Here is a 16,517-nt window from a genome sequence, read left to right as displayed (position 1 = left end):
TCAGGGCATTGTCACCACACACGCACTGCACTCAACAGGGGGACAAAGGGCTGAATGAGCCCCAGACCCGCGGCCAACTCAGGCACAGACAACTTAGGAAACTATCTCATTCTTCCTTTCTTCGCAGCCTGTTGGGCTTATTTCCTTGAATACCAAATGAGGCCCGCAGTGAAAATCAGGCAGGCGCGCGGGAAGCGTCAGCTCCAACTCTGCTTCCTCTGCCGCCCCGCCCCCGGCTTCCCTTCCTCCAGCCACTCTTCGGGAGGCCCCTGACCACACAGACCCAGTCCCGTCCACGTAAGGCAAGTCTCGGGAACACAGAAGTCTCCGGGAGAAGGTGTGCTCGAGAAGGCTCCAGGGACCAAGATGACGTCAGTTGCGTCCAACTCTGTGCGACCCCACGGACTGTAGCCCGCCAGGCCCCTCTGTCCATGGAATTTTCCAGGCAAGAATACTGGAGTGGGCAGGCATTTCCTCCTCCAGGAGAATCTTCCTGACCCAGGGATCAAACCCACATCTGTGTCGACTGCACTGGCAATGGGATTCTTTAGCACGGAGGCTCCTGGGAAGCCCAGTCTTAATCGCATCTCCCCTGGCACTGCAGGTTGTTTTGTAATAGTTCACTGACAATAGGATTCTAATATGCCAGGATAACCCTAGGGGACGGATGTCCTGGAACTTCTCTGGGAGCTACTTAAGACTGAGACAGAGGGGCTTCCCTGGTGGTCCAGTGGAACCAGGACTTTGAGATTGAGACTTTGAGTCTCAATTGATTGACACTTTGCCTTCCAATTCAGGGGACCCGGGTTTGATCCCTAGTCCAGGAACTAAGATCCCACATGCCTCACAGCCAAAAAAGCGAAACATAAAACAGAAGCAATGTTGTGACAAACTCAATAAAGACTTTAAAACTGGTCCACATTAAAAAAGAAAATCTTAAAAAGAGAATGCAACGGACTTTTGGCATCATCTAGGTAGAACAGGGTATGTACAATGACAGGATGACTTGAGTCTATACCTGTTCTGTTAACTATCTTCCGATAACTTCACATTTTCAAGGCCTGTGAGCCCCATTCTACTCGCTCATTAGGGATTTAGGAAACTGGTGTCATGTGACACTGAAGTGACTCGCTCTAAGAGAAAGCCAGGTAAAACTCGAGGGACCCTGACATGCTAAGTCCTCTTTCACTTTCCAAGAGACCTGGGGAGACCAGAGCAGGGGAAACACACTTGACATCCACCTGCCAGCTCTTTGTCCCCTTTCCCTTCCTCCCCTCACCCCAGCATCATTCCCGATGACTCTGCCAGGGGATACGGAGAGAAAGGACTGAGTCAAAGTTGGGTCTCGTTCAAGAGTCTATAGACAAGTGAACAAGGAGATAAAGGCAGGCGCCAAGCGGAGCAGGATGCCGAGGGGACGGAAGAGGAACCCCGATTCTGCCGGGGAAGTGGCCCAGTCGGTTCTCCCTTCGCAAGCGGACCCCTGGCAACGGAAGCCCCGGTGGACGGTCCCCCAAAGCCAGCACGGCCTCTCTGGCTGGTGTCTGTTTTTAGCAACCCTCATGAGTGGAAGGAAAGACTACTTAAAATACACCACCCTCTGAGACTTTTATTCCCTGTAAAACTGTCAGCCTTCTCACTCAGCTTTCTCTTTGGCATGAAGCGTTCCGGTTTATTTTGGCAACCAGAGTGAGCAACAGAACACAGCTTTCTACGGCCGCGTGCGTCCCTCCTATCAAAGCTCACTGCCGCCGGCCAAGGAGCCAGAGAGGTGGGTCTGGCTGTCCTGGGGACCCTCTTTCCGCAGCCGGATCGGTGACAACCCACGGAGAGAGGACACCATCAGCTGGTCCAGGATCTCCGGGTGCACAAGGCTGACACACAGCTGTGGGGACTCTGGAGTCAGAGGCCAATGCACCCCGATTTCCTAGCTGTCTGAGCATCAAGGCCCGTGGGGCACATGGTGGTCGGAGCGCCTGGCTTCCCCCCTGGAGGACTCAATGCAAAACCCTGGGCCCTTCAGTGTGGTCCGAGGGTCTACATCTACAGCCACAACTTTTTGTGAAGGCAAAACATTGGGTTGGCCAAAAATTTCACTCAGGTTTGTCCATATGCTCTTACAGAAAACCTGAATGACCTTTTCTGGCTAACCCCATATACACCACCTGACACTGACCATCTTCAACTCTTAAATGCAGTGTGTTAGCTTTAAATTCCTTCGCTGTGTTGTGTGACCATCACCCTCTCCAGATCTTTACATCAACAACCACTCTCCCCCTTCCCCCATCCTCTGGTCCCTGGGAACCTCTATCCCACTTTCTGTCCTTATGGATTCAACTACTCTAGGTAAGTGGAATCATATTTGGTCTTTTGGTATCTGGCTTGTTTCGCTTAACATGTCCAAGGCACACCCACATTGTAGCATACGTCGGAATTTCATTTCTTTTTAAGGGTGAACAATAGACCATGGCATGTACAGACCACTTTCTCTGTCCCAAGGACATTTTCTATCATCAAGTGATGAAACTTGATGCTTTTCCCTGAGTTTCACATTAGGCCCGGAGAGTCCTGCCCGCGGGCTGATTTCCTACTACGCCTCTAGTTCCTCACACTGGCTTAGCGTCCATTCATTTGCTCTTCATCTGCTGGGAGTTTAGGTGTTTTACTGTTGATTCTCCACACACTCGCTGAGTTCCTTGAAGACAGGAAGCTCATCTTTTATTTTCCACGTGTCACCCACCCCCGGGCTTCTCCCACACTTGCCTCGGGTCTGCGCCTTGCTCATTCGTGTTGCGTTGCTCACAAGGTGACAGCCTGCCCCCAGCGCTCTCCAGACTATGACTCACAAGACGAAACAAACAGCATTGCAAAAAAAAAAAAGTTAAAACCCAGAGCTGATGATCTCAGTGTGCACCCTGGGATCGTGAGCGGGAGCCCTGAAAGCTGCAATCTGAAGTCTCACCCGTAGAGTGCAGGCAGGCACCACCTGGGACCTTTTCCCAACTGGGGCTCCAGACTGCAGTCGTTCGGGACTTCCCAGTGCTGTTCAAAGAGTCTGGATGTGGGTATCAGCCCAATTAGAGGATGCATTTGCTGTTACTTCGCCCTGCTGTTTCTATTTCTTTTAACGACTGTACATTGAAATTCCCTAGAGAGGGAAATGGCAACCCACCTTAGTATTCTTGCCTGGAGAATTCCGTGGACAGAGGAGCCTGGTGGGCTACAGTCCACGGGGTCGCCAAGAGTGGAACGCGACTGAGCAACTAACATTTGAACACTTAATGCTGAAATTAAGTCAAATAATTCTCCATTAAATATTGTTTTAAACAAGAGCCCTCCAGAGAGTCCAGACTGATGGGAGAGAGGACTCGGTGCCCAAGGACACACACACACAACAGCTGAGGCACAGAGGACAGACACGCCCTGGGACTGCGGGAGCCAGACCTGCGGATCCGAGGGGAAGTGGAAATGCCTGAGGTCTCCATCTGTTCTCTGAAAACTTGGTCCACGAGTGCTCAGGATTTCACATCAAAATGTTACACCCCCAGACCCACCGGTGAGATTGAAGCATGTGTGTGTGCCATCTCCATCAACAGCTGCAATTTTTAGAAGGACCCTTTAAGCTAGGGCTGTACTCAATTGACCTAGTCTGAATGGCCCAGCAAAATAGTGTCTGAAAGAGGCCAGCAGTGTCTCCAGCATGAAGTGAGAGACTGGTTCGCGGGCATGAAAAGCCAGCCACAGCCCACGAGCTCCGGTGATACCCTGGGAACAACCTCTGTCCATCTGAAGCCACTAAGGGGTGACAGAGAGATGTGGAGAAGGTTGGAGACCCCGTGGGGCCATCAGACCGTGAGGACGTGTCTGTAAATATCCGAAGGAGGTTACAATGCCTGAAGCGGGGGTCAAAACTCTTGTCACTGACATGTTTTGTCTCTGGGGGTCGAGGAGGGGCTGGTCTGATGCTGGTTAGGAATCCTTTCAGCAAGGCAGCCTTAAGAGGAGAGGTTCAGAAAAGGAAGGAAGCATATCATTTCTATAAACCCTAATAAATTCTGTCCAAGATTTTCCTCTAGAGGATTTGAAACGCATTCTGCCTGGGAGGGTCTTTTCGATCTACACCTGGGAAACCATGCTTCAAAAGCTTGTTTGCCATTTTCTCCTCCAGGGGATTTTCCTGACCCAGGGACCGAACCCGCATCTCCTGCATTGCAGGTGGATTCTTTCACCCACTTTGGCAGAAACCACAGTTCTGTAAACCAACTATCCTTCAATTAAAAAATAAACAAAATTAAAAAAAAAAAAAACCCTGTTTGGAGGCAGCATCTGAAAAGCAAGTCCAGGAGAACCCCTCTCTGTGCCATTTCTGTGAGATGGTAATAAAGATTGGGGCAAAATCTGCAGAGAGGGTGGGGGGGAAAGCAAGAGAACTTCAGCCTTTGCCGAGCTGACATTTACCCCTTCTGCCCAGCATTGCCAGAGGAGGCACCGGCCTCAGACTGGTAAACCACATTCTCCCTTGTAACTCAATATATTACCCCAGCAGGGCACTCAGAATCCCCCTGACCATCCAGAGGGGGTCATCACGAAGTCCCTTGCATTCTTGAGCTTCTCCATGGTAACTCGAGAGGGCCTCGGAGCTGACACCCCTCTCCCGGGTTGCTTTAAGCCAAAGGCCTTTTTCAAACAAAAAGATCCCAGGAGCTGCAGCCAGGCAGGAATGCAGGGTTCCCAGGCCCAGGCGTCAGAGCCTCTGGGTTCCAGTCCCTGGCCGGTGACCCTGGCCTCTCCACCTCTCTGACCTCGTAGACTCGCCCTGGCCTGGACCTTCTAAGGACTGTCATTTCCAACCAGCTGAATCAGAGCCTCTCTGGACCCTGGCTTCTCCCCCAAACCTCTCTTTCTTCTAAAGAGCTTCAAATTCTGGCATCCAGAGTTACAGCCTCTGAACTGTCCACGGGGCACCCAGAATGGAAAAATCTATAGCTAATAATAGTTCCTTGCGTTTGCATGGCACTTAACTCTTTTTAAAGTGCTTTTTAATCCATCATCACAATGAACTAAAGGGAAATGAGAGGCAGGCGCGAGGGCTTGAGAGGTCAGTGGAGGCAGACACCTCCTCACGGGAGTGGGGGGGCCCTCCTCTCCCACGCCCTGTGGTGCAGGGGGGCCCCCCGCTCTGGCCCTGCCTGCCAGCCTCAGCGTGTGTGAGCAGGCGAGAAGGCTCCACGCTGGAGGAGAGGCAGGCTGGGGATTGTACATAAATGGAAACAAGCAACAAATCAGACCCGCGGGGAAGCCCGGGCCATACAGGAAAGCAGTCAGCGGCCTCCCTCCCGCCTCGGATCTGCCTGCTAAGTTCTCCCCTCTATCGTGAGGGCACACGGGCTGCTGAAACCTGAAGAGGCGGCCTTACCTGCTGAATTCTGTACGACGTCGGAGGCCGTGGTCTCGGCAAAGAGAAGCCAGCTGCCACAAAGAACCTTTGACACATCACCAATCCCACCAACTGTCTCTTTCCCCAAGCGGACGGACGAGACGCCTGGTCTCGGCCAGGAGGAGGGACAGGGGCCACCTACCACGTCGGTGTTGGTGATCTTTGCCAGGAGATCCACCAGGGCGTCTCCGGTGAGCGAGCTCACGTCCTCGTCCTGCTGAAGCCCACAGATCGCGGCCCCCACGCTTCCAGTTGCAATCATCGATGGCGGGTACATGGCGAACTTGAAGTCTGTGGGGACGAGAGGCAGGAAGGTCACGATGGGGTGGAGACAGGTGCTTCTCTGCTCGGAAGACGGACAGCAGAAGTGCCACCTGGTCCCACGGAGGCGTTAGAACCCATGTGATTCATCACGCAAAATGTGGAAGGTTGGGGAGGGGGCTGCTGCGGAGGGAGGACATGCGTCCCAATTCAAATCCCAGCACAGGGGACTTTCCTGGTGGTCCAGTGGCTAAGACTCTGCACTCCCAATGCTGGGGGCATGGGTTCGATCCCTGGTCGGGGAACTAGACTGCACCTTACCGCAACTAAGAGTTCACATGCCACAATGAATACCAAGTGCAGCTAAATAAATATTTAAAAAAAAAACACCAAAAACAAAAAACCCCAACCTGAGCATTGGGTTGAGCCCACAGAAACAGTTTAACCTATGGCTTCTCCCTCTTGCTAGCATATCAACATTTTCCATGGAGGCACTTTTATCGCTGACTCCAAGGTCTACATCGAGTGAGGGGCGTCCTTAGAAACCGTGCTGGGTGGCTCAACGAGACACAAGCTCCCCACCCCTCCTGGCCGAACTCCATAAACGCGGCAGGACTGGCTGGCTGTCTTTCTCCTTGGCCTTCTTGTCTTAGTCCAGGCACCGTCTCCACCTCTTGAGGGATGTACATTACAACATTCCACCCAAAGCCTGCTGCGCGGTGACTTGTGCGGGCCCTCCTCTGTCCCCTGGATGGTGACGAAGCCAGCCTCCCTCCCTCTTCTCTGCTGTAGGTCTCTTCACATGGGGTCACGGCAGTGTTTCTCTGCCCAAAAACCTTGTTAGCTCCCCCCACTCCACCAGACATTCACAATTGCAGAGGCGGCAGCCAGCCTGTGGCCCTGGGCCCACAGGGGCTTGGGGTGGGAGCAGCTGGCAGGGAAAGGTGGGGCAGGAGGAGACCCCGCCTCCTGGCCCCCTCCCCCAGTGCCCAAGCCTCAGCCTAGAAGCACAGTCCACACACTGCCTATCTCTGCATCCCACTGCCTGCACACCCAACCCTACTTCTAGCAAATTGACCAACTTCTAGAAGCCAGCGGGTGCGGGTGGAAGGTCCAGGGGGTGCCCAGAGGACTGTACCTCCCTTGTTTGGGGGGAAAATGCTGAGAGACATGGTCCCCCCTGCCCCGCCCCACCATCCCCTGACCCCTGACGGCTGCACCTATGAAGCAAGGGAAGCCAGGCAGGCTCCGCTGAGCCACAGGATTCTGAGCAGCTGGCCACTCTCCTCTGGGTTAATCCAGTGGAGGCGACATGAGTGCTGCAAAGCCAGGTTCAGCCCCCTGGGGGTCCTGGACCAGTCATGCCCTCCCTCCAGACCTGAAGTTAGTTTTTCTAACTTCCCTTGCAACTCAGTACCCATCACTAAGTTCACTTGTGGGTCGTGACCTGCATGTTCTGTTGTTGCCGTTGTGCTGAACAAAATAAAAGTATCAGGAAGGAGGGCGTGTGGTGGAGAGTCAACACTGTCTGCAGAAGCTCTTGTATCGATTTGAGGTACACTGATGAGGCATCCCAAGTGGTGTTATAAAATGTATTTCTTCCCTTATGGTTTAGGTCAAAAAGCTGAAAGGCAGTAGGCTGGCTCATCTCCCAGGGGCCCCTCCAGGTCTAACTGACTTTTATTAAAAAAAAAAAATTAACACTGTAAAGCAGTTACATTCTAAGTTTCTGCTGTACAATGTAGCAAATCAGCTGTATACATACATGGATCCCCTCTCCATGTATATATGGAGAGCCTCCCTCCCATCCACTCGCATCCCACCCGTCTAGGTCACCACAAAGCAGACACCCTGGCTTCCACCAGGCAGCGAAGTCACAAGACAAGTCTCTCCATCGGGCAGTTCTGCATGGCCTCGGGGGCTGCCCCAAGACTACACCCAGAGACACTCCCCTCTCTGCTGATAGGGGAAATGGCAGAGAGGAAAATACCCAATAAAACACCTGGTCTCGTCTTTGTCCTAGCTACTGTTCGCTAACCTCCACATTCAACCGTGGAAAGTTCCACCCAGCCCATTCAGCCATTTCTGGAAACCTTAAACTTTCAGCTATGGAACTGGATGAAGAAATAGTCACAATACCTACCTGGGTGAGGAGGGGGGCAAAAAAAAAACTATATGACTGTGTGCTATGATCAAGATTGCAACCACCCATAAATATATAAATAGGCATAAACGTACATGAATATAGGGGAACTAGAAGATACAAAGATACATGTAAACTTCCCCACCACTGGGTGGGGAAAACTTATTTTAGCAAAAATTAAATATCACGTAACAATCTCCCCTGAATCTCTAAGTCGCTTGCTCAGAAATGCTGACACGTTGTATTCTGGTGCTGAAGGCACGATTAGGGGTGAGCGTCTCCCTCCACCCTCAGCTCTCTACCTAGAAACATAAGGTGTGTGTCACTTCCTGGGCAACCCGACCCTCAGCAGAGTGAGAGGTAGTTAGCTGAGCAGGGACCCATTCAGATCATGTTCCCCCGCGCTCCAGGCACCATGGATGGTCCCCTGCCCCCCAAATATAGGACATAAAAATACAGCACAGGGTGGTTCATTCTAAAGATACATCTCTAAGAAGGGAGATGCCTCCACATGGATAGGAGCATCCACGTGGAGCCACGCAGGCCTCCCCTAGTTGCTGGGAAGGGTTTGGGCCACGCAGCTCGAAGCACTGGAAGATGGAGGCCATGGAGGCTGGTAGCCCACTGCCCACCAGCTGCTTGAAGGTCTCCCGGGCCAGTCACCCGACCCTCTCTGAGCCTCTGTTTTCTCACCTGCAAATGAGGGTAACAATTATACCCACCTCCCAGGGTAGTTCTGAGGATTCAACCAAGAGAGCAGTTGCCCTGCTCACAGTAAACAGTTCACATCAACCGCCACCACCATCACCCCCCACTATTCCTAACACTGGGACTTGCTGCGGGATGGGGGCGGGCAGTACTTTTTTGGCCACACCTCATGGTTTGTGGGATCTTAGTTCCCCTACCAGGGCTCGAACCTGTTAACCCCTTGCATTGTGGAAACACTTAATCTTAGCCACTGGACCGCCAGGGAAGGCCCTGGAGTGGGCAGTTCTGACTGTCAAGAGATTCTGTTCAGCATCTGCAGTGATTCAGGGGAAGGTGCATGGGGAGCCCAGAGAGAATGAGGGATCTGCTCTGGGCCTGGAGGCTCCTTCCCGATCCTATGTGTGTGAGACAGGAACACAGCCTCATGAAGTCCCCACCACCTCCTGCTGCTCCATCAGGGACAGGAGAAGCTGAGGTCCCATGGGGACGTGGGGGTAGGGGAGACAGAAAGACGACATAAGTATACAGGCGATCAAAGGGAAGCTGGATGGACCGTGCTCATTCCTGCAAGAGGAGGGGCAGCCAGAGCCAAGGAGCAGGCCCACACACCTGCAGCCCCAACCTGACCCCTGCCCTCCCGGTGAGGCGAGGCAGGCAAAGGGCGCATCTCCACCGACCAGCCCTGACGGCGTTCCTGCAGTTTGCTGACTTGGCCGAGTATTAGCAAAAAGAAGGTAAAGTTCACCTGTTTCAGGACACTGGCTTTTACCGGTGAATCGGTGAAATCTCCAGAGGTTAAGCGGCTTTGTCTAGCGTCTGCTGCTGGGTTTGCAGGCGCCTGGACTTGGCACCCAGTGCGCTGGAGGACTCCTCGGAAGGTGAACAGAGCCTTCCCCCCCAACCTCCAGCCCCACTAAGAACTCAGGGTCGTCTCTCCCATCAGAAGAGGAAGAAATGCCCAGAGGAGGGAGCCTAGGCTTTGACGTCCAAGAGATGGGAACCCGTTCCATCCTCAGCTGCCCCCGCCGCACCCCCACCCAACCCTGCTCTTGCTCTGGGACCCTGCAGAGATTCTCCCCACGTCTTTCAAGGACCTCCGGGAGGCCCCTTAACCCAGGCAAGGGCAAGAGAAGTGCTCCACGTTCATCAACTCAGGAAGATGTCACTGGAGGAAGCGTTCTGAGCTAAGCAGGTTTGCAGCCACAGATTACAGGGCCCTGGCGGGTCGCCTTATCCCGGTTGTTTTGACTACGACGGCGGAGGCCTTGACCGGGTAAGCGTGACTGCCGTGCTTCTGTTCACCACTGGGGGGCGAGAGAGCCTCTCTCTGAGGTGTCAACCAGAGACGCCCTCCTCCATCTCTCCCGCAACCTGGCGTCAGTCCGGTGGGGGTTTAAAAGGCCAGGATGAGGGTGCTCAGTGGCCACCGAATGACGTCATCGGCGGCCCCCAGAGCCGGTTCAGCCCACCCCGTCCTTGTGGGGGCTTCGATGTCAGTTTAACTCCAGCGGCCTGGCTGGGAGCAGGTGGCGGGAGGAGGGCCCTCAGCCTGCTCCTCACAGCAAGATGGGAGGTGAGACGGCCTTGCCAGGCTGCCTGTCCCCACTAGGGAAGAAGGGAGACTCCGGGTCAACCGGCCACTCCTCCTGGCCCCTGCGACCCTGGCTCCTAGAGGACAGAGAGCGGGTTTCCATTCTTCCTTCCACTTTCCAACCACCCAGGCAAACCTCCTTTCCTGGCTCAGGCGCCAAGTGGTAGATTCTCTCTGGGCCATCACTGTGTGTGGGTGTGTGTGTGTGGGGTGTGTGTGTGTGTGTGTGGGTGGGTGTGTGTTCACTCTGTGTGTGTGTGTGCGCGCGCATGTGGTTGTGTGTGTGTTCACTCTGTATGTGTGTGTGTGCGTGTGTGTGCGTGGTTGTGTCCGATTCTTTGCAACCCCACGACCGTAGCCCGCCAGGCTCCTCTGTCCATGGGTAGAAACCAACGCAACACTGTAAAGCAACTCAATTCAAAATGAATGACAAAAGAATACTGGAGTGGGCTGCCTCTATTTCCTTCTCCGGGGGATCTTCCCCACCAAGGGATCAAACCCACATCTCTTGCCTCTGCTTACACTAGCAGGCAGGATTCTTTACCACTGGAGCCACCTGGGCCATCACTCTCTGGCTGCAACCTGGGGATGAACTTCACAAGAACACCTGGAGGCAAAGCCAAGAAGACGGCTGGGAGCACCGGGCGTGATACCATCAGCGGGGCCCAGGCCCGGAAGTCTGGGGGGGGATACTCATGTGCAGGATAGCTGAGGGCAGCACCTTGGGATGGGGGGCACCTAGGTAAAAAGAGGAGAGGCCGGGCGCCATGGGTAGGGAGGCTAAACACCTCCTCTCCCCACCCCCCCACGCCAAGTTCAACCTCAATGCCATTGGCTCTTCTAGACTAACTGGAATCATCTGTTGAGCATGATATCATGCGTCAAGAATCTCCCCACGCCAGCGTGCGATCCTGAGTCATCCCAGTGGTCTCCGTCCCCCTTGGCAGACCTGGGGGGGTCTGCCATCAGGACCCGCCTGCTGCCTGGCAGCTAAAGCTCCACAGGAGCCATAACGGCTCCCCCTCGTCCCGTGGCCTCTGCCAACCAGGACCAGCCGGAGGGAGTCTCCACCCCACTGGCTATTCAGGGTTGAGCAGGGGAGGTAAGGGGACACCTCTCTGTCTCATCATGTTATGCCTCGAGCCCCAGGAAGAAGACCGACCCCCTACTCGTCCGGCCTCCAGCCTCTTCCCCTTTCACACACAGGCACTCTCTGCAGACAGCGGGACCAAGGCCAGCTCTTTCACAAGCAGCTTCCCCCCTCGACTGGCCGCCGCGCCCCAGGGTCGCTACCGCACCCCTGGCTGCCAGAGCTCAGAGACAGAACAGGCGGGATCCATGTGGGGTGGGAGTGGGGAAACAGGACCCGAGCTCCTGGGACTTCCCACCTGCTACCTGTCCCAGACACACACCCAAAGTGTGGCATCTCATCTAACTGAGATGAAAAGCAGCTAAGAAAAGCAGCCCCCGGGCTCTCGATCCATCAGGTCGATGGCCTTAAAGCCCCAGCCAGCAGGATGCCATGTGACATAGCCTTGCAGACACATTCAAGGGCAGATGGGGGAAAGAAAAGCCTCCGGAGATAGGCTCCTTCCTTTAGGAGACACAGGAGACCTGTGCTCTGAGCAGACCACACTTGGGGCTTACTGAGCACCTGGCTAGAAGTCTCTTTTCTCCTATCCTTCCCCACCCCCTGCCCCACACTAGCAAGGCAGTCTTCCCAACTTCCTCCGCCTCCCCTCAGACCTCTGTCCTCAGTCCCTGAATCCCAGGCTCCCTACTCTGGCCCCAAACTTGGCAGCTGCCCCAAGGATCTGGCCAAGAAGGCCCAGGGTGGGGGATGGGATCCCCAATTTTAGAGAATGGGCCTTTAGAGAATGTGGGGACCTGCTCTAGGCCTGGGTGACTCCACCCACCCTCCTATCCAAGTTGGAGATCATCGAGGAGTGGGCAGACGGACCCCCAAAGGTACATCAGTTAAGAGACAAGGTCAAATCAGAGCTCCGGCCATCAACAGCTGGGCAATGCGGGAGCGCAGGGTCAGGGGTCAGCTGTCCGAGAGAGAAAAGGACTGGCTGACCCCCTCCCCCAGTGAATAATGACCATGGAGAAGGGGGCACAGGCGGGGCCTGGGAGACAAAGTGACAAGTCAATGAGGGGCTGACCTCGAGGGCCCAGGCCAGACAGCAGAAAGGGAAGCAGCTAAGAATGGCCACAGCCTGCAAGGCAGCAGGGATCAACGGCTAAGAGTGGCCCCCGGGGCCGCAGGAAGGGCACAGACTGCATCTGGGAAGCCCGGGGAGGGGAAGCTTGCCCTGGGATCCATGGTGGGGGGTGGGGGGGCTGGACCCTGCATCTGAGCCAGCGAAGGCCGAGCTTGGCGTCCTGCTGGACTCAGACGGCGCAGCAGGGTCAGCGTGAAAGTCACTGTATCCGCCTTAGCTGGAAGAGTCAGCATCGGAGTCACGTTCACAGTTAGTACTAGGGCCCATCACCTACACCTTGCCTGGTTGACAAAGGGCCTCCTCACCCATCATCTCTTCTGATGTCCGTTTTCCTAACCACCCTGAAAGGGTTGTAGGAGTGTCCCGTGTGTTTTGCAGATGAAGAAGCTAAGGTTCAGACAAAACTTAAGCGCGCTGGGAGGTCACCCAGTGATATGTAGCAAAGCCCGACCTTTTGACTGCGAACAGGGCATGGATGATATTGCAAACAATGTGTTCATCTCCTTGGGCTCCAATATAATATGTAACAAGACACTGAGAGAAGTCAACCCCCAGGCCACCTTTGCAATGCAAGTGCAGACTCCGGGGCAACCTTGAACTCCGCCCTCTCCCCCACCTCCCGGCGGGGGGCGGGAGGAGCAGGGGGCGGAAAAAGATCTGCCCAAACAAGTTCTTTCCCTGACACTTCTGCTTGTGAAAATATGAACTCCTGACGCTCCACCCTAGATGATTGCGGGTCCAGAGTTTCTCCCACAGCCACTACCGTTGGGGGGCAGGGAGAGGGGGGCAATGTAGAAACTGGCCAAGGTTCAGTGTGATCAGACTGTATCAAACCACTGCCTTTAGTGTATTAGTTAATGGCACAGGGGCCAACAAGATTACCTATCAATTGTGGGATCAACAGGGTAGGTGTAGCGCTTTTTAACATGAAAAGGCCATTGCAATGTTACAGGTTGCAATCAAAACCTCAACACGTGGAGGGAGGGTAGCAGAGCCCAGGCTTCGGAAGTGACTCCCGGCTGCAAAGTCCACAGGTCCAACCCCACCCTGCCAGAGGGAGCAGCCAGAGGCAGTCAGTACCCTGCCAGAGAAATCCTGGGGCCTCTTCCCTTCCCACGTAACAGGGCAGGCGGTATTTATCTTGACAGGGTTCCTTAACCTGTATTTGCCTCCACCCCCCAAATTTCCTCTTGGGCTTATCTCCAAGCCATCCTTTCCCCTCCAAAGATGAAAGATTTAAACACGACCAGAGAGCATATAATAATCTTCAAAAGAGCACTTTAGACACCATAAAGAATATTTTAACAGGCACTATTTTTTTTTTCTTCTCCTTACCACACCTGTCCTCGTAAACCATTTATGAGTTTGGCAGAGAGAGAAAATATACCAGCTGAGATAAAAGAGGGAAAAAACCGCCCAGGAAGGAAACCTTGGACTCTGTAGAGACTACTTGGGACCCCTCCTGTAAATGCTCAGAAGTTAGGGCTGTGGTCTACCTCCCCTTGCAGCCCCCCCAAAGCCCTCCTCAGCACCCAGCCACCCCGCCTCCCTGGGGCTCCGGCAGTTCCTACCAGTGGCGCACAGAGCGATGAAGGTCTGAGCGTGCTTGCGAATCAGCGACAGCTTCTCGCTGGGCTGGGGCAGCTTTCGAAGGATGTGTTCGATGAAGTCATGGGGGGTGACAGCCGCCAGGTTCCATTTCAACTTGCCCAGCACCACCAGCTCCCACTCCTGGGGAGGGAGGGAGGCGGAGAAGAGTATAAAACCCACACAGGCTGACCCAGTGTCCCGGATGGGAGGCTTGGGATCTAGACCAGTTGCTTGAAGATGTTCATTAGGACGAGGCTAGACTGGAAGGCGGGTCCATTTATCAGAGTGGCCCTAAAGCTTTGAAGTGGGTGATGGCTCTGAAGGCTTCAAATGTCAAGCTCCCCGGAAACCAATGAGCGCCCAGGTGGCCACCGGCTCCATGGTCCTTTCTGCTATTTCTTCAGCCTCTCCAGCTGCACACGCCCCCCTTCCCCACCCAACCCTGACTTCCAGAGGATGCTGTCGCCCGCCCACCCAGAAGGCTGAATCCACAGTAAAATACCACCAAGGTCATGGTGGCCCTTTGATAGGAATTTATCGTATATATCAGTGACTGAATTAATAAGTCTTTTTTCATCCTCCTGGAAAAAAGATGTACACAGAATGAAGCTCAAATTTAGGTTTCTTGGCCCAAATCCTTGGCAACCAATTACCTTGCCTGCCGTTGGTGCCAAAAAGTGCCATTTTCCTCTCTGCTGCTAAGACTTCCCACTGCACACACAATGCAGAAGACCTCAGGAAATGACACCCAGACACAGCGCACCCTTCTACATACAGGTTTTCGCAAGTTTTTGTTACCATGACTGAAGGACCGGAGGGTCACTGGCCACCCCGTTTTGTGGCTGGAGGGGATTCAGGGGAGGATGAAAATGTTTGTTCAAGGTCATAGAGAAGCACGCAGCCCAGATGCTGGCACAAGGCAACCCCATGTCTGTGGGCCTCTCACCAGCATCCCACCTACTGAAAAAAACCTTGTTTCTTCCCCTCATTGAGATACTTCAGGGGGAATTGTGTTCAAGGGAAACAAGCCAAAAAGAAGGCCTTAAAAATATGTGCTGAGGGAAAACAGGCCTATCGATCGATCATCATAAGAATGAGCGGTTAAGAGCAGCCCGCCAGTGCAGCTCGCTCCCACAATCACCGGAGGAAACGGACTCTCTTCCCCCCAGCCACCGGAGCCCCATTCTACCCACTTGGCACCCACCAGCTGTGTGGTCTCGGCCAATGCCCTCCCCTTCCCTGGTCTTAGCTTCCTCGTTGGTAAAACAGGAGGACCCCTCTAGATCTCAACTTCTGGGATAAAGAGTCTAGGAAAAGGCAGATGTGTCTGCAGAAATATAAATTAGCTTGGCAGACCCTCCAAAAAATTGGGGTGCTCTAAAAAGATCTGAGTTCCCCCCATCATGATTTAACAGTGAAGCAAAAGGAAGATAATTTTTCCTGGTCTCCCTTGGGGAAAAAAATAATAACGGGATCTTAATTCTACCCATTTGTTTGTCTTTGCTGGCTTTAATGTTGGCCTTCGCTTTTTTCCGGAGGTTGGGGGTAAACACACAGATAGCCTCCTAAACAATCAGGGTCTTTCCAAGACGGCTTGAAATTCCAGCTCTCCTTCTCACGGGAGAATGTGAGTATAAACCACTCGACTTGTACCATTATTAAAGGAAGCAGATCTCCCAGAAGAAAGCACCTTTCTGGGCCTCTCCGACCAAACCAGAAGCAGCTGAAATCTGGCAGCTGTTCAAAGGTGAGGTCATTCATGCCCCTCTGCATTCTCGGAGATTCCTCCCCGTCCTTGCACATGTCTGCCGCTAGGTGGCAGCACAGCCTCAGGGAGGAAGGCTTCTCACAAAGAACTCAGTTCAGGCAGCCTGTCCTGGCCCTGGGGACTTCGGTGCGGGCCTGGTCAGCAGGGAGGGAGGTTGGAGGGGAGGAACAGGGGGGGGCCCTCTTCCAAGGAGTTGGGAGATGGGTGTGCAGATCACTGAAGGTGGCCTCTGGGGCCGCTCAACCAACGCCACACTGCGGCTACATGGCCGTCTTCAGCGTGACGCTGCAGACTCAAGGGGTACTGGCTGGGAGAAAGGTTTGCTGGCAGAAAACCAGAACCCAGACAGGACCCCCATGTCTGTACAGAGGTTCCAGCCCCACCGGAGATGGGAATCCACGCCTCAGAATCTGCCCACAAAGGGCCAACCTTGACTCTGCTCAAAAGCCAGTGAATTGGTGTTTAGTTAACAGCTACTATATGCAGCTATGCTGGAGAGTCTGAGAGATTCCCTAGACCGTACCTTTGAACTCCTAGTTCTTAGGAGACACGTCACAACATGTCTGGATCATGTGAGAGATTGATGACTGTCTCAGAAGTCAGTGATTGAAAATTGGGAATTTAATTAAAATATTAGCACTGTGTTCTATACCTCCGCTACACACACACACACACATACATACATACATACATGTTCTGCAAACCTCTGTGAAGGATCTTATGCATGGGCAGAGCCTGAGTACTTTGTATATACAGTCCAGCACACAGTAGGAACACAAGGAGTCTCAATATAA

At 53.8% G+C, this 16,517-nt stretch overlaps 1 protein-coding gene across 1 annotated transcript in view; it reads right to left on the bottom strand.

The window, feature by feature from the left end:
* Window positions 1-16,517, bottom strand: part of CCND2 (cyclin D2) — a 28,391-nt gene that overhangs the window by 9,282 nt on the left and 2,592 nt on the right. Inside the window, exons 3-4 of the mRNA XM_043880717.1 lie at window positions 13,937-14,096; window positions 5,580-5,728 (exon numbers count right to left, since the gene is read on the bottom strand). Of these exons, the coding sequence (XP_043736652.1) occupies window positions 5,580-5,728; window positions 13,937-14,096 (309 nt within the window). The remainder of the gene's footprint in view (window positions 1-5,579; window positions 5,729-13,936; window positions 14,097-16,517) is intronic.

Source organism: Cervus elaphus, chromosome 22 (assembly GCF_910594005.1).
Source record: "Cervus elaphus chromosome 22, mCerEla1.1, whole genome shotgun sequence".
NCBI lineage: Eukaryota > Metazoa > Chordata > Mammalia > Artiodactyla > Cervidae > Cervus > Cervus elaphus.
The sequence above is the reverse complement of the archived record's forward strand: the minus strand, read 5'-3'. Positions and strand labels throughout refer to the sequence as shown.